The sequence below is a fragment of the Falco naumanni genome, chromosome 6, assembly GCF_017639655.2.
Source record: "Falco naumanni isolate bFalNau1 chromosome 6, bFalNau1.pat, whole genome shotgun sequence".
NCBI lineage: Eukaryota > Metazoa > Chordata > Aves > Falconiformes > Falconidae > Falco > Falco naumanni.
Genome location: NC_054059.1, coordinates 71352499 through 71374458, shown reverse-complemented (window position 1 = coordinate 71374458; position 21960 = coordinate 71352499). Strand labels below are relative to the sequence as shown.

Here is a 21960-nt window from a genome sequence, read left to right as displayed (position 1 = left end):
ATCAGTGAGTCCCGTTGTAGGGAGTTTGTGACCATGCTGGACACGAAGGCTGGGCTTTGCTCTTACTGCCTGCAAGTGCTGGGCACAGAGATCCAGCTCACACGTTAGAATTCCTCCTGGTTACTGGAGCTGGGAGCTAATGGGCAGGACTACAGGATTCTTCACCATCCAGAGCAGTATGAGGAACGGGTTTCTGCTGACATAATCTGGGCAACTACCACCTAATCAGTCGTCTGCCATGTCTGTAGTCTTGGCTTTGACAGCATGTGGTTGGGCTCTGCCCGTGGCAGGTGTGCAGCAGGTCAGTCTCCAAAGGACTTCAGCACCTGAGGCTGACTGAAGTTCCTATGCTGGACACAATGGTATGTGGGTGAAGTGTAGTAGTTGTGATAACAGCTTAGATCAGATAAATCCATGATTCCTTCTGGCTTTAAAATGAAGTGAAAGGATGACAGTATGTCTTTATATTCATCTTGCGTTCTCACATAACTGAGTTTCAAAATAGTTCCAGTCTGTGCTTTCAGAAGGTTGGATGCTGGCAGATGTACGATTCACTCTTTGATTTCTGGCAACTGGGGAAACATCACCTAATTAGCCCAGGCACAGAGCCACGTTAATGTGGCTGTATTCCTTTTGGGATGTGAGCTAATATCTCTGCATGACACTGAGCTGTGTAGATACCCAAGTCATTCACAACTGTCTCGGGCATCTATGTGGCACTGCAGTGCTTGGTGCAAACATACCTAAGCCTTTATCTAAGCTTGGCTCAGTAGAATTTCCAAATGGTTCTGTAAAAATTTGCCAAAAGTGAGAGCATCACTTTATCTATAGAGAATATGTCAGTCTTCTGTGAAGACTTTGCATGCCCCAGACTTGGACAGGTTGCTTTACCTGTGTATTTTTATGGTTACTTAATAATAATCTGTGTTCAAGAACTTTGCAAAGCTCATCACATCTCTACCCCCTTTCTTGATTTGAGGAAAACCAAACCACAAGGTCCTAATTTCAAGTTTCTTTTTTTTTTTTTTTTTAAATAGGAATGGTATGCTTATATTCCCTTTCAAGTTTGAGCAGCTACCAGTGGAAGATCTCTAAGGTGAAATTTATATTTTGCCTTGATTTGTGTCTACTCCCTGCTTTTAGCTTGCTATGGGAAATGTGATGTTGTGTAAAGATACCGAAAGGGAGATATCTCTCTGACCTGTGATAGTTTTCTCCTTTCCTGAGGTTCAGCTGTGTGCACACAGGACGTCTTATTTAGCCAGCCTTATGGGAATGCAGGACTGAGTCTGGCAAAGGGAAGTTTTTTACTAAGCAGATGAATTAGGAAGATTTCTTATTCATGAAATTCAGTGTGCTCTTTGGCTGAATCCAGTGTCTCATCTAGCCAGCAAATGCTGGACTTCATGAACATAGCATGCACTCAAAAGTATAAAAGCTTTGTCTGTGGCACTGTCTTATCTTTTCCCCAGAAGCTGGTTTAACACCATTTAAGCCCTTCTACCACCAGCAGAGATAATGGACTTGTCTAATTATTTTAATGTCATTAAACTTCAAGTATGTACATTCTGTACAACCTAGATTCTACCAAGTTGCTAAAGAGTACAGACTGGCAGTCCTTTCATTCATTATTGTGTGAGCATATTAATATTCAGAAGTTCCTGCTTTCCAAACAGTTGGACCTCCTGCCTTCAAGATGAGACTGACATCTCATTGGGATTTGGATTTTCGCTGGGATGCAGCCTGGCTCTTCTTTCACGAAGCTCTTGTGTCTGAGTATTATACAGAAGTCTGTTGAAAAGCAAGAACCTTTGATCAAGTCAACGGCCTATGAGTTGAAAGAGATTCTCCCAGATGAGCATCTCCAAAGTGTGGGGCCCTGATAAAATCCTCCATGACTATTAATTTACACTCTATTTTATAAGTCATTACATTTGGGATACTGAAAAAGCAACAAACAAACCCCCGACTTCTGCCAAGTGACATATGGTTGTCATCTCTGTTCAGCCTCTAATGCACAGATCAGCATTCCTTCTCTCCTAGGAATGATCTTGTCCATAAGAGGATTGCTCTATATAGGTCTGTAAGTGCTTGAGGTGGTTGATTCTTTGTCATCAATACAAAAAAAGATAATATGATATGCTGAATATACTGCAGAAGAATCTTACAGCTATTCACTTTGTACCTAGTTTTATTTAAGTTTATAGAGGGGTGGGGCAGATTCTGTACTGCCCTGTTTTTGCACTAAAAGGGGCCATCCTCAGAGCCTTCCAGACTTTTAAGATGAAAGCCTAACTTTTATCTTAGGGGTGATGATGGGCATCTTACATCTTTTAAACTTAAAATTGCACCCGGAAGGTGGTTCTGCTGGCACCTCCATCTGACTGTCCAGAGGGACGTTGGACTTTCAGACCATCAGTTTGTCTGTGTTGCGCCTCAGCCTGTGGTTTCACAGTTGCTGTAAGCTCATCTTTGACTTAACTGTTAGGGAAAAGGGCAATTTTCTTCTCTGTCCCCGACCTGCCCATAGGATACAACCTCTTTCTTTGTGTTGACACTGACAGTCACAAAGTTATCTGATCAAGCTGAAAATTAACCCTGCATAAATTGAAGTGAAATGTAATTTTCAGCCAGGACTTAAATTGCCAGGAGTGTGACTGCTAGTGGGACCACCCTTGTGGCGATAGCACTGTCCTATAGTGTATGCGCCAACTGCGAAACTCAGCTGTGCTTATGGTCAGAGAGGACGATGCCATACTTTATCTGATCAGAAAGTTTGGCCACTCTTGGTGGTGTGTCAGGAGCTATTTCTCCAAACCTTTGGAAAAATCTGATACCAGAAGAGTCCGTTTGTCATGGGGCAAATGTGATTCCTGTAAAGTATATCACTGTTCAGAATTCTCCTGCCCTCGTGTGTTACCGAAGTCCTACATGTGTCACATATTTCAGCCCAGTTCGAGGCACCTTCAGGGAAATGTCCCTTGTTGCTTTCGAGGGCTGTATAGAAGACAAGCGTAAGGCAAAACGAATGCTGTTTATTTCTCTTTAAAACATGTTCGGAGCAAATGAAAAATCAGCTCGCCTCATTTAACTCTTTTCTCTCTTGAATACGATGCAAACGGGATGCTTGTCTTGGTCATTGTACTCCCTGTCTTTTTCAGAAGTACCTAATCCTTCCCAGCCCAAAACAAATCACTGAGATGCATCTACAATTCTCTGGGGTGAGCCCCTGTTGTGCACAAATCCCGTCCTTTTTCAAAAGCTGCTTCTAGCTTTCTGTTTGGATTTTCGAATTGGTGGAAGAAGCTGAGATGAATCCAGGACTCCATGGTTTTGGCCGCCCGCTGACGATGGGGTGAAGAGCAAAGGCACCTATGACCACTGCTGCCCAGCAGCTTCTGGAAATTTTCTTCTAGCCTTATTGATTCTTTGAGAGTGAATATACAAAGAACCAAAGTCTCTGGGAAGTAATCTCATTCCTCCTTTCTGTCATGGAGAAGTCCTTATCTCGCCTGTGTTTGTACAGGAAATGTAAGCAGAACCGATGTTTTTCCAGCACTTGAGGACCATCTGTACCACAACAAACTCATCACCTGCCAGATTCATTCAGAACATCTCTTAGTCCATATGTTTTGTGTATCCATGATAAAGAAGAGATGTGTGAGCCATTTCTCCTCCCTGTGACCTTCCAAACAGTTTGGCATTTAGCCTTAGTGCTGATACATGAATTCTCCAGATTAATATCTCTTTTTCATTGTGCTGACCCATTTTAGTTGCAGAGGGTATATTTATTTCTCACCAGTTTTGAAGGACTGTACTTTTTTTAGACGTTGCATAAGGAATCTATCATCTGCAAATAATTAAAATTAGACACTAGAAATGACATTGTATTGCTAATGAGCAGATGTGTCTACTTATACCAGTGGAAGAACAGCTGTACACATAAAAAACGCTACAGAGACCCTAAACCAGCATTATGTATTCTGCTACAGGCCTGTAACTTCGTTTAGAGATTAAAGGGAAAAAAAGTAATCTCTTTCTGTAAAATATAACCATTTTTGATTTTTTTCTTTACATTTCTCTAACTCTCTTCCCTTTATAATTTGAATGGAATTTGCAAGTCTCAGATTAAAGCACAGAGCACCTGTGTCTTCTATTTCAAATGTTATTAAGAGCCTTGATGGTTTCAGCGTTATTACAAGGTGTAAAAAAAGGAGTTGAAATACAAAATCTATTGTCACCAGACATATTAAATATATTCAAAATAGAATTACCAACCCCTTAGGGAGCCGTTCTTGGTCCAATACTCTTCAATATTTTCATTAATGACTTGGAGGATATAGTGGAGAGGATGCTAATTAAATCTGTGGTAAAGACATTGCTAGGAGGCTCTTGGAGGAAACGAATAAAACACAGCTCTGTGTTGATAAATTAAAAAAGCCATGGAAATCGATACGTTGAGACACAATAAAGATAAATGCATGTGGTTCATGCAGAACTGAATACTCAAGAACAGAACTATGCACTGAGTTGTGTGATAGGAGACGGTGTCTTCTATTGCCTTCAGGTTCTTCTCGTTGTTGCTCTTTCCAGTGAAATAACAGTGATGGGACATAGCTGACATCTACCCATCCCATCAGCAACCAGTTTAGTGGTCCCTTGCCCATCATCACCTCATAAATACCTGTGCTCTACACTTTTTGCCAAGCAGCAAAGATAGTCTTTTCCAGCAGTGCTTAACAAGTATTGCACTATGCAAATGCAACTTCATTTCTTTCATGAACTGAAATGCCTGATGTTATGTTATTCCCACCCTTTGTCCTTTCTCTAGACCTAAATGTGCATTAAAAATAAATACGTATTATTAGGCTGTTTTGGATCCCCAGGAATTTTAGCTGTCATGGCCTAATTTGCATATTAGACTCTTCTTATCCATATAAACTAGAACAGACTTTTTCTGACCTATATTTTCAGTTTAGGAGATGTTTTTCCATATCACAGTGAGAAGCTGAGATTTGACTCTGCATCTTTTTTAATGAAGGGGATTATTAGCCAGTGCAGCGGTTGCTGAGATGGCTGAATAGGTTGCATTATGAAGTGAGGGGTGCTCAATCAATTCTGGCTCCAGGGCAAAAGTCTTTTTGGGCTCTGATTTCTTCTTACCTTTAAACTACATCTAGCCTGTTTATTTTATATCTGACCATGATGTGTTAACGAGTTCTCCAGAACTACTAAAAGTTAACGTTATCTTTCAGTATTGCTAAGTCAGTAGTAAAATGGTTCCTTGAAGATGAGAAAAGCCATGGCATCAGTCTTTTGTGCCACTGAGGATGACAGAGAGACTGTTATGTTGTGGGAAGCATGAATTCACCACTCGCCTGAAGGGAGAGTAGGTTTAGACTAGATATAAGGAAGAAATTTTTGATGCTGAGGGTGGTGAGTCACTGGCACAGGCTGCCCAGAGAGGTGGGAGATGCCCCATCCCTGGAAACACTCAGGGTCAGGCTGGAGGGGGCTCTGAGAAGCCTGGTCTAGTTGAAGACATCCCAGTTAATTGCAGGGGTTTGGACTAGATGGCCTTTAGAGGTCCCTTCCAACCCCAACCATTCTATGAGTCTATGACTCTTTTTGCTCATAATACCAGTATCTGCAAAGAACATCTTTGGAAGATGTTTTTGTTCTACTACAGTTTTCCTCAGGCTTATTTCTGGGTTATTTTGTAGTTGTAGCATAGCTGTGTTTGTAATTGAGGAGCGGAAGAGGAAGGGGTGAGGGAGGGAATATGCATTTTAATTCAGGCTTGTTGATTTGTAATTTCTGAAGGAAAATCTGGACTTCTTAATGCTTAGGACTGTCTTCAGTAGCTTTCAAATATCCATGATGTCCGTGGGTACGTGGTGTGAATAACAGCATCTAGATTTTCATATATGTTTATGGAATTAAAAAAGACCCAGATTAGAAGGTCTGTTTTTTTGGCAGATGTTTTTTGATGGACGATTCCTAAACTTTATGCAAGGAAAGCACCAAAGTCAAAGCAAAGTAATACCAAACATTCTTTTCTTCTTCAAATAAACCACTAGTGAATTTACTGTACTTGGGTCTAGAAAACTGAGGCACTGAAGCATGGCATCATTAATCATAGTTTATGGTGATTATTAGTAGGCTTTTAATCTTTGTTTTCATGTATAATTAGGTACAAGAGGTCAAAGCTGACTCTCTTCTAAACAACAATATTTTTAGTGAATGACTGTTTTTCTCTGCCTGCAATTTTCTCTCGCATATTTATAAGAGCACACTTGTCAGCATTTGGAGAGAGCAGTGTCCCATGAGCTTATCTGCTGATAAAAGCAAATGACAACACTGTTATTTTTATTATCTCTAATTATTTTTATTACTATTGCATTAGCACCTGGTGGATCATAGTAGGTTTAGATTCATAGTGCTAACACATGCCTAAATTTGGGCAAGACACTAGTGAGCAATGGATAAATGAAGAGAAAGGAGGAGGCACATAAAGAAAACGATAGCAAATCCGTGTGATTCCGTAGCTGAGCTCTATGTAGTACCTGACCTGAATTGTTTTATTTCTCAATTATATTTTCTTACATGATCAGTAGTTGTCCAGCTTCTTGTAAACATCACAACACAATTACTCCATGAAGAAAAGAGGCAATGAGGGCCCAGTTCAGATGCCCAGACAGAAATAGCTTTTGCCATTTTCGATCCTCTTGCACGGTCTGCCTGTTTTCCAGTTGTGCTTTAGAAAATATGGGGCGCCCTTATGCCCTGTGTCACATCCCCCAGTCTCTTCCAGGCATCTCTGCCTATGCATTTATTTGGTTTTGCAGACTATCAAGATCTTTGGTCAGATTTGTCTGACCAGCATAGCCACATCAGGTGGGATAAAGCCACCTAAATGTAGGTGTTTCCATAGGCATGGAGGGTCTCCGTTCCTGTGATGGTCAGTAGAGATCTAGTCAACACAGTTGGCTTGCCCCAAATTAGGCACCTGACCAAAAGTCAGCTTTTGGTTGCCTAAACCTGGCAGCTTAGTTACAGCTGCACTGGTGCATATTGTTAAAAGATTGCACTCCTGTCCCAAATCCATCTAGCCCTGAGACAGATTTTTAAGAGAAGGAGGAGCCTAATGTCTGTTTATGACAGAAAAAATCTAAAGACTTGTCTAAAACTAATAATTTACCTTTTGATTAAAGTTAAATAAAGCGAAGTCCCCTGCAATAAGTTTAATGTCATTAAGGATGACTTATGTGTATGTTCACCATTCTATTTGCCTGTTCTAAGCACTACTGGTAAAGACATATTTTCAAATTAATAATCAGAAATGGGTTAAAATTCCTGTCTGCTAGTGATATTTAATACTTAAGCTTTGTGACACTCATCAAAAACTAACCTGTATTATTTTGTGGGCTCAAGTTAGATCAGGCACTTCCTTCAAATGTCAAAGAACATTCAAAAATGCATTTAAGTAATGTTGTAACTGAACGAAATAACAAACAGTGATGCATACAGAGAACTCTTCTTTCAAACTGAGTCTTCGTTCACACTTCATTGTTTTGTAAAATATTTGAACTATCTTGAGAAGCAATGTGGTGCTTTTTGTAACTATTGAATAGTTACGCTAATAAAAAACAGAGGGAATTGATCAGAGATAGACCCTAGGCTGGCATACTACCACCCCTTCTTGAGGACAGCCTGTTATTTCCACTGACGAACAAAACTCATGACGAACTGATAACTCTTCATGGCCCAAATCTGGTAATGCTGGAGGCCTGCATAAAGTCCCTGGAATACCACATGGGAATGCATCTGTGAACACCTAAGGGGAAAGCAATAGTTATTGACTTACATGAAATGTGTGATATTTGTGCTTCCCCGTTACTGGAAGAAAACAACCAAACCCTAGCATATGGACAAGCACACGATAGAAGTTGGAAGCGGGAAAAAGTGGTGGGCATTTTTCTGGATTGAACTTAAAACCTTTCACTACAGAGTTAGGCATTCTGAAGGTTGCCCCTTTATTTCATATTGAATATAAAGCAGGCTGCCAAAACTGTAGAGACCAATGCCCAGGAAATGGGTTTGGTGAATGCAGAGGAGCAGGGGGGATTCATTCCACAGGGAAGAAGAAGGAGGTGAAGAATTTGCTGAGAGTGTTTCTCTTGTCAGCTTCTAGTTCTTGGATGACATCTCCCAGCAGATGCTAGCGTAAGCCATGCTAATTTAGTGTGATGGTATGTGAATCACAGAATAGTTTGGGCTGGGAGGGACCTTCAAAGACCATCTAGTTCAACCCCTCTGCCTTGGGCAGGGACATCTTTCATTAGGTCACAGTGCTCAAAGCCCCATCCAAACTGACCGTGAAAACTTCCAAGGATGGGGCATCCACAGCTCCTCTGGCCAACCTGTGCCAGTGTCTCACCACCCTCATATAAAGTATTTCTTCTTTATAGCCAGTCTTGAATAGAATAGAAAAGAACAGAATAAAAAAGAATAGACTATTTAAGTTGGAAGGGACCTACAATGATAATCAGTCCAACTGCCTGAGCACTCTAGGGCTGACCAAAAGGTAAAGCATATTGTCAAGCATTGGAACAGGCTGCCCAAGGAGGTGGTGAAATCACCATCTCTGGAAGTGTTTAAAAAATGCTTAGATGTGGTGTTTAGGGACATGGTTAGTGGTGGACTCAGCAGTGCTGGGTTAGCAGTTGGACTTGGTGGTCTTAAAGGTCTTTTCCAAACTAAACGATTTTCTGATTCGAAGGGCACTGTCCAACGTGGCGATATTGTGGTTTTTGGTATTGCAATGCCAAAATAATTTATGAAGGTTAAAGATGGAAAAAAAAAAAAAAATACTTTTCACTAGACCTTTTTGCTGAAGTAAATTATTAAAAATATTTCTGTAGCCATGATTTTCTAAGTATATGTGCAAGGCAGAATTTATTTTGGACAAGAGTGTCATTAGGGCGTACAGGTAGTGATCATAGAATCGCAGAACGGTCAGGTTTGGAAGGGACCTCTGGAGATCATCAAGTCCAGATGACTAAGCAGTCATGGTAGTCCAGTCTAGTGGTGGACTGCTCTTTACCTCTGTCACTGTATTAACTGCCCTCCTCCCCCAGTGAGCTGGGAAATTGGGAATTGCCTAAGAGGTGAGGAAGCTGTAAAAGGCCTGGCCAGGAAATTTATTTCATTACAGGGCGATGCTGACACTATTTCTTTTTTAGCCCAATCCCATGGGATCTCTTTTCTTGGCTGTTCCTCCCATCATCTCACAAACATGTTTGCATGCTTTCTGCATCTCAGTTCTTCTCTATATTTTGCTGGAAGAGAGGAGGAAGGCCTTCCTCCTCACATCTGCACAGAAAGTCAGTGCAGGTACAGATGCTGGTGTCATGTAGCTGGGTGGCATAGATCAAAGTCAAGCCTGGCCACACCGAGAAGGACATTACTGCCGTGACAGGTTCCACAAAATCAAAGCTTTATAAAGCCGCTTTTTTCCCTTGTTATTTTGGTTTTGTTGTAGCAGCATGTTGGCTGTCAGTGGTGGGGACAGGATTTCTTGTTGCAGCAAATTGGTTGCAGCAACTCGTCCCATTCCCACAAAAAATTCCATTGCTCAAAGAGTGAGGGAGCGTGTTCTGCTGTGTCTCCATCAGTGTTTCTGTCATGACATTGATGAAGAATCTCTTGCCTGAAAAACTTCTCTCTACTTAAAAACCTGATAGTTCATACAGCGAGTCTTGTAGACCATTACAACAAGCTCATTTACATTAGCACGGGCAACTTAAGGAAGTATTTTGTGATGTCTTTGTCCTTGGAGATACACAAACCTGGACCAGACAAGGTCCTGGACAACCTGCTGTAACTGACACTACTCTGAGCAGAGGGGTTGGACTAGTGACCTCCATACGTCCCTTCCAGCCTCAGCAGATCTGTGATTCTGTTTTAGTTTCAAAGCTACACCAGAAAACCTGTAACCTGCTGGTTTGGTGAAGGTTAAAGATGGAAAAAAAAGTACTTTTCACTAAACCTTTTTGCTGAAGTAAATTATTAAAAATATTGCTGTAGCCATGGTGTTCTAAGTACGTGTGCAAGTTAGAATTTATTGGGACAGCTAGTATTTGCTGCCTTGATCCCAAACCAAATGGGGAAGGGCAGTAGTATAGTTACCTACTTGACACTGGAAAACATGTATTTGAAAGCTTTGTAAGCCTTTTGGTTTGTTGACAGTATAAAAGTTTTCTTTAATATGTACAAGCTCATTAATGCATTGTAACCTTCTGAAGATCCTCTTTTATATTTCATTTATCCTTCCTGTACCTCAGCACCTTGAAAATCATCAAGAACTCTCAATCCACAGCACTGTAACTAACTTCTTTTCTATTAACATTTTTTTCCTTTAATCATATGCTATAAAGAGTTTTACTTTCCCTTGGCAACTTTTAAGCTGTATAGATGGAATCATTACAGTGAGTGATGACATCAAGCCAGGGTGACATGGTGCAATTGATTTTTACTAAATAATTATATGATGAGCTGGAAGAAGGAGGTTTATTAGTCTTAACTCAGCAAGGATTGATTGGGGAAAAGAAAATGACCAATCCGTAGATCAGGTTTCTGCCGGTATAAGAAAATAAGTGACAGCTGCAGAAAAGTGTATAAATCACAGAAAAAAATTATGATAAAAATAAGAGCTATAAACTGCCCTTTAAAATTTCACTGGGTGGCACAGGAAGACTCTTAACAGACCTTAGTCATTTATCTCCATTATGCTTGGGATCCTCTGAGAATAGCAAGGTTGACAAATGATGCCATTACATTTTTTTATTATGTTTAAATGGAGAGAAGATAAGGAGTGTTGTATAAGTATTACTTTCAAGTCATTAGAGGGTTCAGCCTTCAGAAGAAATCCTTGATATAGCCAGTAAGATAAATAAAGTGTATTTTGCTTTAGCTTTCTGTAGGTAACATGTTGAACAATCAACCATTTTGAAACAAAACTTCTTGTTTGCAGTTTCTAAAGAAAGAAAAATGTATACTACTGGGAAATATCTATTTTTATTACCGTTGTGGATATTCCTGTTTCTTACTGACCTCAAGATACAAGGACCTACCTAAGATGCATCTGAACAGAAATGCAAACTGTAGCGTAATGGCTGTATAATTTCTTTATAAGGACAACTCTTTGCACCTGCCAAGAGGATGCTGTAGTTTCAATGAGGTGTAGAAACCGTGAAGGAAAAAGCCCTGCCCAGCTGAGTAGCAGCAGGGAAGATTTCATACATTCTAGTCATTCAAGTCAAAGGAGAGCTAGTATTTACTACTTTGATGCCAAAGAATATGGAGGAGACTATATTCCTACCCTAAGTAATTCCTGCCCAGGTGCATCAGAAGATACCAGAGTGTTCATCAGAGGGCCTTTTTAGAGCCATTTCTCTAACTTTTATCTACATTTTGGCATGTAATAGTTTCTCCAGTGTCAGTGTGTTTGTATTGCTTGGCAATCTCAGCGTGGGAATCGTTCCTTTTGCAGGATTTGGGAGAGCATCACAGCTCCCTGTTCTTTCCATCTACTATCCTGTGGCCAGAAATTGCTGTTCCATATAAGTCAGAGCAAGCGCTCAGCTCTTGAGGGCATTTTGTGATTAATCGGTGTTCTGGTTGCTGCTGGCAGAGAGAGGAATTTTTATGTTCTCCAGAGTGGTCCAGGCTGAGAACTACTGAAGGGCTTTGGTCAGCCAAAGTGAAATTCCTAAATATGATGCATGCCCAAGATCCAAACACATGTAGAGTTCCAGATGCCCTCATCCTCACTGATTCTCCAGAGACAAGAGCTTAGAAGCATTGGCCAGTGCTCACACAGGCTTTGGGCTTACACTCTTTGGCACCATGCAGCAGCATCCCAAACCATGTATTTTTGTCTCCTGCCAGAGAGGTGTGAATTCTGTGCCTTTGTATCAGTTCTCAAATCAGCCTCTCTATCTAAACATCTCTTTGACAAGAGATTTTACGGCTGTTCTCAGTGTAGCAGCTGATTTTGTCTCGGGCACCAACAGCAAGTGCCAGCCTTCTGACTCCGGGGCGAATTTGTTCCTGTAACTCTTGGATGTATTCCTCATCACCTGGTCAGGGAGACAGACATTCGCCTTTTTCACCGTAAAATACAGCCCGTTGAAATGGTGTGACCTTGCAAACCTTGAGCTGGCCAAGGGGATTCTAGTGTCAAAATCCTGGAGGACCTGATGTGAAGCTCAAGGACTTGCCTCTACTCTTAACCTTCTTACACCAGATACAAATGAAGTAAATTACCAAGGCTTTGGCTTCCTCTGCATGGTGGCAGGGGCAGTGGTAGTTCTTGGAACTCTGCCTGATGGTGTCTAGTTGTAGAGATTTGTTCAACATTGGGAACGAGTCCTCTGGGTGTTGTTTTGTGACAAAGTGGAGCAGGTCTGATGGGACATGTAAAATGACATTCTGCTTTCAGCCTGTGGAAGCTTTTCCTCAAACTACCTGTTGGAGACAAATGGGCTTGAGATCACTCAGAGCTTATCTACTGGTCATTACAGCTGTGGAGAAGGCTTTTTCTGTGTATTTCATGCTGTGCAAAGTTTCTGGAAGAGTTGGTCAAGGTCTTTCGTCCTGTCAGAGACTTCATTCCTCAGCTTTAACATATTTTGTTAACAACTTCAAGGAGCCTAGTTGCCGTCTCAGCCTACAATGTAAAGGACGTTCAGGCCCTCCTGACAGATTTCCCCGTATATCATATCCTTGAGAAAAAGAGTTATTTCCTGGAGCTACCCTATATTCTATCCCTAGATTGGCAGGTTTTGCACAGAGAATGACTTTAAGACATCTCATAGAAGAACACTTGTAGGCAGTCAGCATTTCCCTGCCTAGAAGATGTTCTGCTCTGATGTGCAGCTGGTGTTCTGTAGGAATTATTCCTTCTTCCAGTAGTGATGATTTAGACAAACCTGATTCACTGGTTCGTTTTGGAATTGAAGCAAAATTATATGCATCTCTTAAAAATGGATTTTGGGATAGCTGAAAAAAGAATATCTGATAATGTTCTTTGTAGAGAACTTCTGTGAGAAATCTGAACCTGAAATGCATCCATCAGTGATAATAAATACTGCTTTAACCGATACAATCCGTAATGTCAAGAGCTTTATTCACTTTTCTGTGAAATGTGTCAAAGATAGTGGTCATTCAAAGTATTTCCAAATCACAATGTTTTGATGATGTCTGATTACAATTTGCAATAGATACTGGGTTTGAAGGGCATTTAACAAATGTGTTCAAGACCTATTTAATTACCTGGGAACTTGCAGGCAAGGTGGGTGAAATGAAGCCTGTGTAGACTGTGGTTTTGTTTGTATTCCAAACTTAGAACAAATGTCTTGACTTCAGTGGAACCATTTTGGTGCACCGAAGATCAGAGGTTGGCTTGTATCAGCAGAAGGCTTTGAGAGTCTGATGTGCAGCCATTGTAGCTAGAATCAGTGGCATCAATGTTGACAGTCTCTTGTAAGAATGCCTTTTGATTTAGCAGTACACAATATCTTCCAAGACATTTAACATCTTTATTAAATTATTTATATTCTCTCTTTCTTTTCTGAAGCCTAATGTGTACAACTGTGGTGTTATGTTAACAGAGGGAGACAGGATGCCACGATAGACAAAATAAGAAAGACATTTCTGAAAAGGAAGGAAAGTTGAGTACAGATGACTGTGGAATTTTTAGATAGCCAAGCAGAGATCGTTTTTTATTTAGTAGACTTTTTTTTCAGACAAAGCCAAGATTGTTAAGCTCAATCTTCCTACCGCAGTTATTTGGTAAATTGGATTTCTTGCCTTGTTTGCTACTCATTGAGTTAGTGAATCTCAACAAGTAAGACTTGCCAGAGGGTTTTAAAAAATCAGTGGCAGACCCTTGACAAGTACGTTTGTACGTGAGGTACATTACAAATAACAACAGCAAAAATGGGAGTTGATTACGTCTATACACATGGAAGTTATTTTATTGTATTATCTTGTTGTCTTTGTGGCTTAGAGAATGTATTAGATACTTATTGCAGGAGGCTGAGGTACAAATTAATTTAAGGAACAGGTAAAAAGAAATGACGTTTTAGCTTAGATGATTGATCACATTAAAGCTACACTTTGGGGTGATACTTACAATACCTTTTCAATCGTATTCATAGCTAGTAGATGGTTTAACAGTGCAAGCCAACACCTAAGTACTTGAGGAGGGGTTGTTACTATCACAACACAGGCTGACCTCATCCTTAAATTTATGATTTCATCACTGGCCTTGTACAGCTCGTTGAGCTGATATTTGGAGAAAATCGGTATCGTTGATGTGAAGCTCTCAGGAAAGGGATGTGGCGTTGGGTGTGTTGTTCCCAAATGTGAGAAATGCTCTTCACTATTTGAATGTTGCCTGATTTCCCACCTGGATTTTGTATACTTTGGCTTTCAATTGCCCTACCTAGCTAAGCGACTTTGGCAAGACTGAAGAGCTTTGCTCTCAGGTTTTTTCTCTGTATACATATTTGTAAATCAGAGCCAGTTCTCCTCTTAACCTTCTCTTCCATAAACGAATGAAGCTGACGGCTTCCCTATTCCTATGTTGTGGTGGCACATGCGTATATTAAATAATCTTGTTTACCTTCTCACTCAGAGCACCGTGTGCATGAGCTCATGCTAAACGCAGACTTGAAATGCATGCTAGAAACTGGCATACTATATAGGGATCTTCAATTCATAGAGATTTTTGTAATCTGCTCTGTAGTTGGTTGTTAAGTAGCTTGCTGAGCAATAAATAGATTTGTAGACTGCTAATACTTAAGCTCAGACATCAGTCAGCATTAACACATCCTGGCAAAACCAATGCCTTACTGGTCTGTATTCATTTTATGCCTCGCTGTGCAGTAGCACTGGCTTTACAAGGGCTCCGCACCACCCTAAAGCGACTTGGAAAGAAAATGAGCACAGTATTCTCTGCCTTGCAGACCACACCGTTAAGTATTGATGAAGAAGGTAGTTGTTCTTATGAGTAATAATGTCACATTTTAGTGGTTAAAAAGTAACCCAAATCATCAGAAAACTCCTTAATATTTTTCTCATGTATGCTGCTGGTCACTGAATGGAATTTTTGTTCAAATGCATCTTTTGAAATATTTCTGCATCTTTTAGTTCATAAATATTTCAGCCAGATTCCATTTATTGTACTATCCTTGAAACCCTTTGTCTCTTTCCTTGGAAAGTACAAGAGGGATATAAGGTACTGTGTTTTAATGAGTAGTATTATGTTGATAGCATCTTTCTTCACCCCACCCCCAAGTATCACAGACTCTTTCCGTACTCTCTGCCCTTTGCTGGGGGGATATCAGGATACACAGGGTTTTTTCCATTTCGTGTCCATAGTCCTGAGAGTTGATGGTAATCTTCAAAGAGGCTCATGTAGTCTGGTGGAAGTCAAAAGACAAATCCTGATGATTTTCCAGTTTCTCTGGGGTTGCAGGCACTTGGGAGGAGACAGACTTCTTCAGAAGCACCAGGTTTTTCACTCACCGAAGTTCATATAAAATACCAGACAAACTCAAAATTAATACCTTTTATTACAGAAAAGCACAAAGGGATGTTCTTGAATGCACAACGGGGAACAAGGTCTGAAAGACACAAACTGCGAAAATGCAGTTGCGGTTACAAAACCGCACCTCCAGCTCGTTCTTAATGCTAAAGCCACTCTGTGAAGCTGCTTGACTTCATGGAGTGATCCGCAGCAAAGCTGGCCTGCAGTGTCGCTGCCTGCAGGAGTGGGAATGGGAATGCGATGAGGGGCATGCCTTTGGCCAGCGTGGCTGCCCAGGGCTGCATAAACCCAAACTCTATCTGGGCTAGTCACCTAAGGGGATAGTGATCTTTTCTCAGCTTTGGCCCGTTATTTTATAGTTCCCTAGGTAGAGTCCATCTCATATTTTGGAAATTTGTACATGAGCAACTTCATACATCTAGGCTTTTGAAGGGATATCAGCATTAAAGGAGCTAATCCTTGTACCAAAATTACTCATTTATGGCATAAATATATAATTTAAATACAAAATATAAATAAAAAAATTAAGGAGCAACTGAATATGTCTAACTAGGGTTTGGTTTTCATAATGTTACATATAAACAGTATTATATGCTTTTGCCATCCATATTATCCACACGTAGATTGCAAATATACATGTACTATACATGTTTTCTACTTCTTCCAAACTCAAAAAAATTGTGGAAGTGGTGCTGTTCCTAAGCGTTACTCACTGTAACAACACTTACACAGCCAGACTTTCTCCAGACTTTCTCCTTAGCATACTTCTCTCAGGGAAGAGCTGTCTTTGGAGCTCAGGTTTGAGGGCATCATAGGAATTGTTCCTTCTCTCCATGACTAGTGGTGGTGACAGTAGGAAATGATAACTTCAGAGTTAATTCAGCAATACATGCATACTCGTCTTTCAGCAAGATCCTTGCTCTGTGAATAGAGCAGAATAACTAGTTCTCTCCAAGGGTGTTTTGCACCTTTCTGCCATTAAGATGTACTCCGGCACAAGAAAAATTTTGAGCACTTGGTAAAATCAACTTTTTTTTGTAACCATTTGCATGGTTCTAAATAAATATTTTAAGAGTACCTTGATTACAGTAACTACAGCTTGGTTATTTAAAGTTTTACATCTGTATTTGACTACTGTGTGATGTACCAAAATGTAAAATGCTCACATTTCATTTGCATGTCATTTAAAAGGAGATCTCAAAGTTTAATCTCTTCAGGACTATTTAACCAAAGGAAGACTTGAACTTCCTAAAAATACTGAGTATGCATGTAAGAGACTGTGCTATTCCAGCTGGATGGAACATCCCAAATTTAGATCTATTGAACCTTCGTATCCCTTCAGAACCTTGCAACCCAGTCCTCACGGCGCGCTCTGTTTTTTCTCTCCCCAGGGATGCGACAAGGTAATGACTTTGGCACACAGTATCGCTCGGCCATCTACACATTTTCTCAGGAACAGCTGGAAGCTGCCTTGAGGTCTAAGGAAGAATATCAAAAGGTAACAATCGGGCAGGGCATGGAATGGCTTCACATACGAGCAGAGGTCAAAGATGTTGCCAGTTAGCACAAAATCGTTCCTTGTGCTGTGCATTGTCTGCGTTTGCTACTGGAGCTCCTCATTCCTAGACTGAACCTGCAGCGTATTTGCTTTAAATTCCAACTTTTATGAAATGCTTTTTTTTTTTTTTTTTTTTTTTTTTTTTTTTTTTGGCGTGAGTCATTTTGTAACTATGCAGAAATAAAAACAGTTACTTGTGCAGAGATGTTTTCAATCTCTTAAAGAAGTTTTTTTATGTGGGTGCACCAGAGCAGAAAGTCTGTGATCTTACAGCTATTCAACTGTACCTGGACCCCATAGTCTGAAGGTTGCACCCAAAATCTCAGACCCAAGAGTTTCTGAATGCTGGGAGAAAGTCCTGATCAATATTCAAGCCTGGTAACTCAGGATCACCCACCCGCTGCTTATAAGATGCTTCTATGAAGCCATTCCGTAAATGTCTTTGATTAAATGTGACAGCCTATGACTTTGTAAGACTATTTGTTTTGACACTAGGATTTGTACGAGAGAAGATAGACCATTTCCCTTTCTATACACAGTCCTGGTTTTCAGTGGAGATGGATTCTGTCTCTTCCCTGCCACCTAAGCTATTATTTAACTAAAGGCAGAGGGATTAGTGTCCTGTAGTGTTGCTGCATTGTGACTACTGTCTGATTTGCCTAGTGGTCTTGTCAGTGCAAGATCCAGATTCTACAGCAGAGATATGTACATTCTTATAACTTGTATGAAAAAACCCACCTCCTTACCTAGGGCATCAGGCTGGTAAATAGTAACTATTAACTAGTGCTAAAAGAATATCAGCTTTTATGCATTCACTTACACTATGACTTCACTAAAGTGTTATGTTAAAGCACCAGGGGGTATGGTGAATATTTAACGTTAAGAATGAACAACTCCTTTTTGAAGAGTGAGGGTACGTCAGTCAGAAGCATCTACCGAGGTCTGAAAGGGAGGTGCATGTGCTGAGGTCCTGTGTGGCAGTTTGGTTTTCATAAATGTGTGAATGACTTTGGTGGGCTGACCGATGTGTGCACTGGTAGGGCTGGTTTCTACATGCAGTTGTCATGATTTTGCATGCAGAGAGATGCTCTGAACTGCAAGTAACCAATTTGCAAGTCATTCTTAGCAGTGTGATAACTGTGCATGTAAATTAAGTGTTCCATGACATATGTATTTTCTCATGAGTAGCTGATCACATGGGGATAAGTCAGTCTCGCAGAGGTTTACCTTTGTTAACAGAGTGGTTTCTGAAGGTTCGGTATTTGTACTTGTCATGCAGAACTTCCTTCTACTCATTGTTTGCCTGAGATCCATTGCTTTTCCAAATTGATTTTGTTCATTTTTGTTAGTGTCTGCTGACCAGTATCACACTGTAAATCTTACAGCTTTCAGTTTGCTTTGCCAACTCTTACTATTCTCTGCTGTTATTTGTCATTAAATTAATACTAACTTGAAAGCAAAATTATGATGTAGGAGGTTGCAATATGATATTACAGAAATTTCCATCATCAAATAGATTTTCTTAATGGCACAATTTAAAATTTACCTACTTTGAAGTCTATCACCATTTGAAAAGCGTGTATAATTAGTACATTTATATAATTAGGCACAACTCTGTAAGCAATCACATGTGAAGGAAGGGACTGTGCTGCCAACTAAAGAAACACAGCAAATATGTGCTAAAAATCCTAGAGGATATGTGATTTCTATGTATTATTAACAATAATATCTGCAATATTACCTACTGTGGTACTGCAGTAGCATAGAGTGGTTGTATGGGAAACATACTGAGCAAACAGTATGTTCAGGAATCCCTTTTCATATTAAATGTTTTGCATTACATTAATGTAAATATAATACAACCACTTTCCTTATTATTGCAGTAATATAAAATAAATACCGAGCTCTTCTGGCAGTGACAAGTGCGTATCTGTGCACCTGATAATGACAGATAAAAACATGCGGGGATGGCATGACACTTGATTTGTCCATGATAAGCAGTGATGCATACACGGAACGGGGGAAGGACTGGCAAATACTGGGAGCACAATAACTGCAGTAAGTGTGAGTGACTTGGAGGGTTTTGGCACAGCAAATGAATAAAAACAAAATGTAGTTTGTTTGCTGAATAATTGTGCATGTGCTCGTAGATGTCTTCTTGAGCTAAGGATCTGGAAAAGAGTGAAGAGTTACCTTCAAAAGAAAACAATGTGTTTGCTGGATGAGTTTTTTTTCATAAAGACGGGTATGGTTGTTAACTTAAAGGACTTATCTCTTGAGGATAGAAACCATCCAGCCCCAAGGTTTAGATCATGAATTCCTGCCTCCGAGGCAGGCTAGCCTGAAGCGCTAGCTCCTTTCTAGAAGTCAGATAGCAAGAGTTCAGCCCTGTCTACATTCAGCGAGCAGTACGGGCTGAGAGGAGCAGATCTGTAGAACAAAACAGCGTGCGCTGAGGACCCCAAGCAAGCTGCACGCATTTGGAGAAGGTTTGCTCTTAGAAGCTGTAGTTTGTTCCTGGGAACCACGTGGCATAACAGGTAGAAGGCAGTGGAGCATGTCTGGCTTAACTCCATCAAAAGGAATTGGATTCACCCAGTGTGCCCAGGTGGCCAAGGCCAGCGGCACCCTGGCTGGTGTCAGCGATGGCGTGGCCAGCAGGGCCGGGGCAGGGACCGTCCCCCTGCGCTGGGCACCGGTGCGGCCGCCCCTCGAGCCCTGGGGTCCCTTCTGGCCCCTCACCCCCAGACAGAGCTTGAGGGGCCGGAGCGTGTCCAGAGCCGGGCAGGGGGCTGGGGCAGGGGCTGGGGCACCAGTCTGATGGGGGGGCTGGGGGGTCAGCCTGGAGAGGAGGGGGCTCGGGGGGGACCCGATCGCTCCCTACAGCTGCCTGGGAGGGGGCTGCAGCCAGGGGGGTCGGTCTCTGCTCCCAGGTCACAAGCGACAGGACAAGGGGAAATAGCCTCAAATTGAGCCAGGATAGTTTTAGGTCGGAGATTAGGAAAATTGTCTTCACCAAACAGGTGGTCAAGCATGGCACAGGCTGCCCAGGGAGGTGGGGGAGTCCCCATCCCTGGAGGGATTTAAGAGACATGTAGATGTGGTGCGTGGGGACATGGGTTAGTGGTGGGCTTGGCACTGCTGGGTTTACGGTTGGACTCGATGCTCTTAAAGGTCTTTTCCAACCTAAGTGATTCTATGATTCCCTGATCCCAAGACCACTCTGATGTGAACCAAAGCACGTTAAGTGACAATAATCAGGAGATTTATTACAAAGGCATCACTTCTGCTCCACACTGAAACACTAACATCGCTGACACCTTTAGGGTTGTGCTGTGCTCCAGTGGAGGAATACTCTAGTTTAAAGCACACCATGTCCCTAGCACCATCAGGCTGTGATGGAGGGTCCTGATGTGCACTGAGCCCAAGGATCCTGCAGGGTTACATCTATTTTAAATTGTGAAACTTGTTGCTGATTCATGCAGCTGTTTTGACAGCTGAGAAATGACGATACAGCGATGAATATGCATTGAGCCATGCGTCTTTAGCTGTTGATGGAGCTGATTGCATACAGTCAAGAGTCGGCTAGTGGTAATATATATTATAATACAATAGTGCTGCTGGTAAATTGTAACACAATGTAAGTGTAATCAGAAAAACATAAAATGAGGGCCAGAGCTTGGTGAAAGTACTGGGAATGAGCTGTTCCATCAGTTTTGCCTGGAGCTGAAGTTTTTTAATACAGTTGAACCTGAGGTTACTCAATTTTCAAGACAGTTGCTAGGCTGGATTTGGTTTTCAAATGAATTATCTAGGCAATAATCCAAATAGTAAAATCAGGGTGGGAATAAGTTTGTATTTATTTTTTTCTGAATCAGAGGCTGGTATTTGTTTTGTCAAGCACTAACACTGGGTCTTCAGGCTCCAAGAATATACTCACACCCCACACACCCCCACCGCATTTGGTTTATGTTAAAGTAACATCCCAAAAATGCCAGCATCTCTGCATCCTCGTGTGTGACAGCACGGACAGTGCGCATTATGCACAGAGAGCAAAATGCAGGTCTGTTACTTTGTCACAAAAGCAAATATTTGGCAGGAGAAGATCCTTCCACAAAGCAACTAAAGGGCTTCTCCATGAATTATTATGAATGAATGGAGTCATGATCTCTTGACAGAGGTGTTGGGTGATGTGAGCAGGTAATAAGCTCCGGATTTGTTATAGGCAGGAGAAGCTGGTGGGGAGTTTTGCTGTCATTTGCTCTTACAGTTGTAATCTGGAGAGAATAATAAGAACTCAAAGAGACAGGAGTATAGTAATGTTGAGATTTTATGAAGACATTAAAAACGATGCCTTTACTAAAGTCCGGAGAACCAGAATGGAGAGTTTTTTTACTGAATGTATAGGAAATGTAGATGAAGCACAGAAGTACCTTTTTTATTGCTTAGAAATGGATGGAACTTTGCTAGAAGTAACGTAATACTTTTTTTTTTTTTTTATGATTTGGGCTGTAAGGCTATAATCTCGGAAAGTTTCTCTGCAGGAGTAGATTGCGATGCTGATAGAAATCCTCTCTGAAATCTAAACCAGCTGGTCAACAGATTGAGAAAACAAATCAAATAAAAAATATATGCACCAAAGCCAGTACTACAAAGAAAAAGGAAAAAAAAGAAAGAAGCAATGCTAATTGTTTGCTTTGGGGCCTGTAGATATGTTTAAGAAGTTCAAAAAGTATTTTTTTTTAAGTTTTTTTGTAAGTGGAGGTGAAGAGATTAAATTATA

General features: G+C 41.0%; 1 protein-coding gene across 2 annotated transcripts in view; it reads left to right on the top strand.

Moving 5' to 3' along the window:
* MSRA (methionine sulfoxide reductase A) overlaps window positions 1-21960 on the top strand; it is a 289926-nt gene that overhangs the window by 176943 nt on the left and 91023 nt on the right. For both annotated transcript variants that reach the window (XM_040597733.1, XM_040597734.1), the window contains exon 5: window positions 17011-17117. In XM_040597733.1, coding sequence (XP_040453667.1) covers window positions 17011-17117 — 107 coding nt within the window. The remainder of the gene's footprint in view (window positions 1-17010; window positions 17118-21960) is intronic.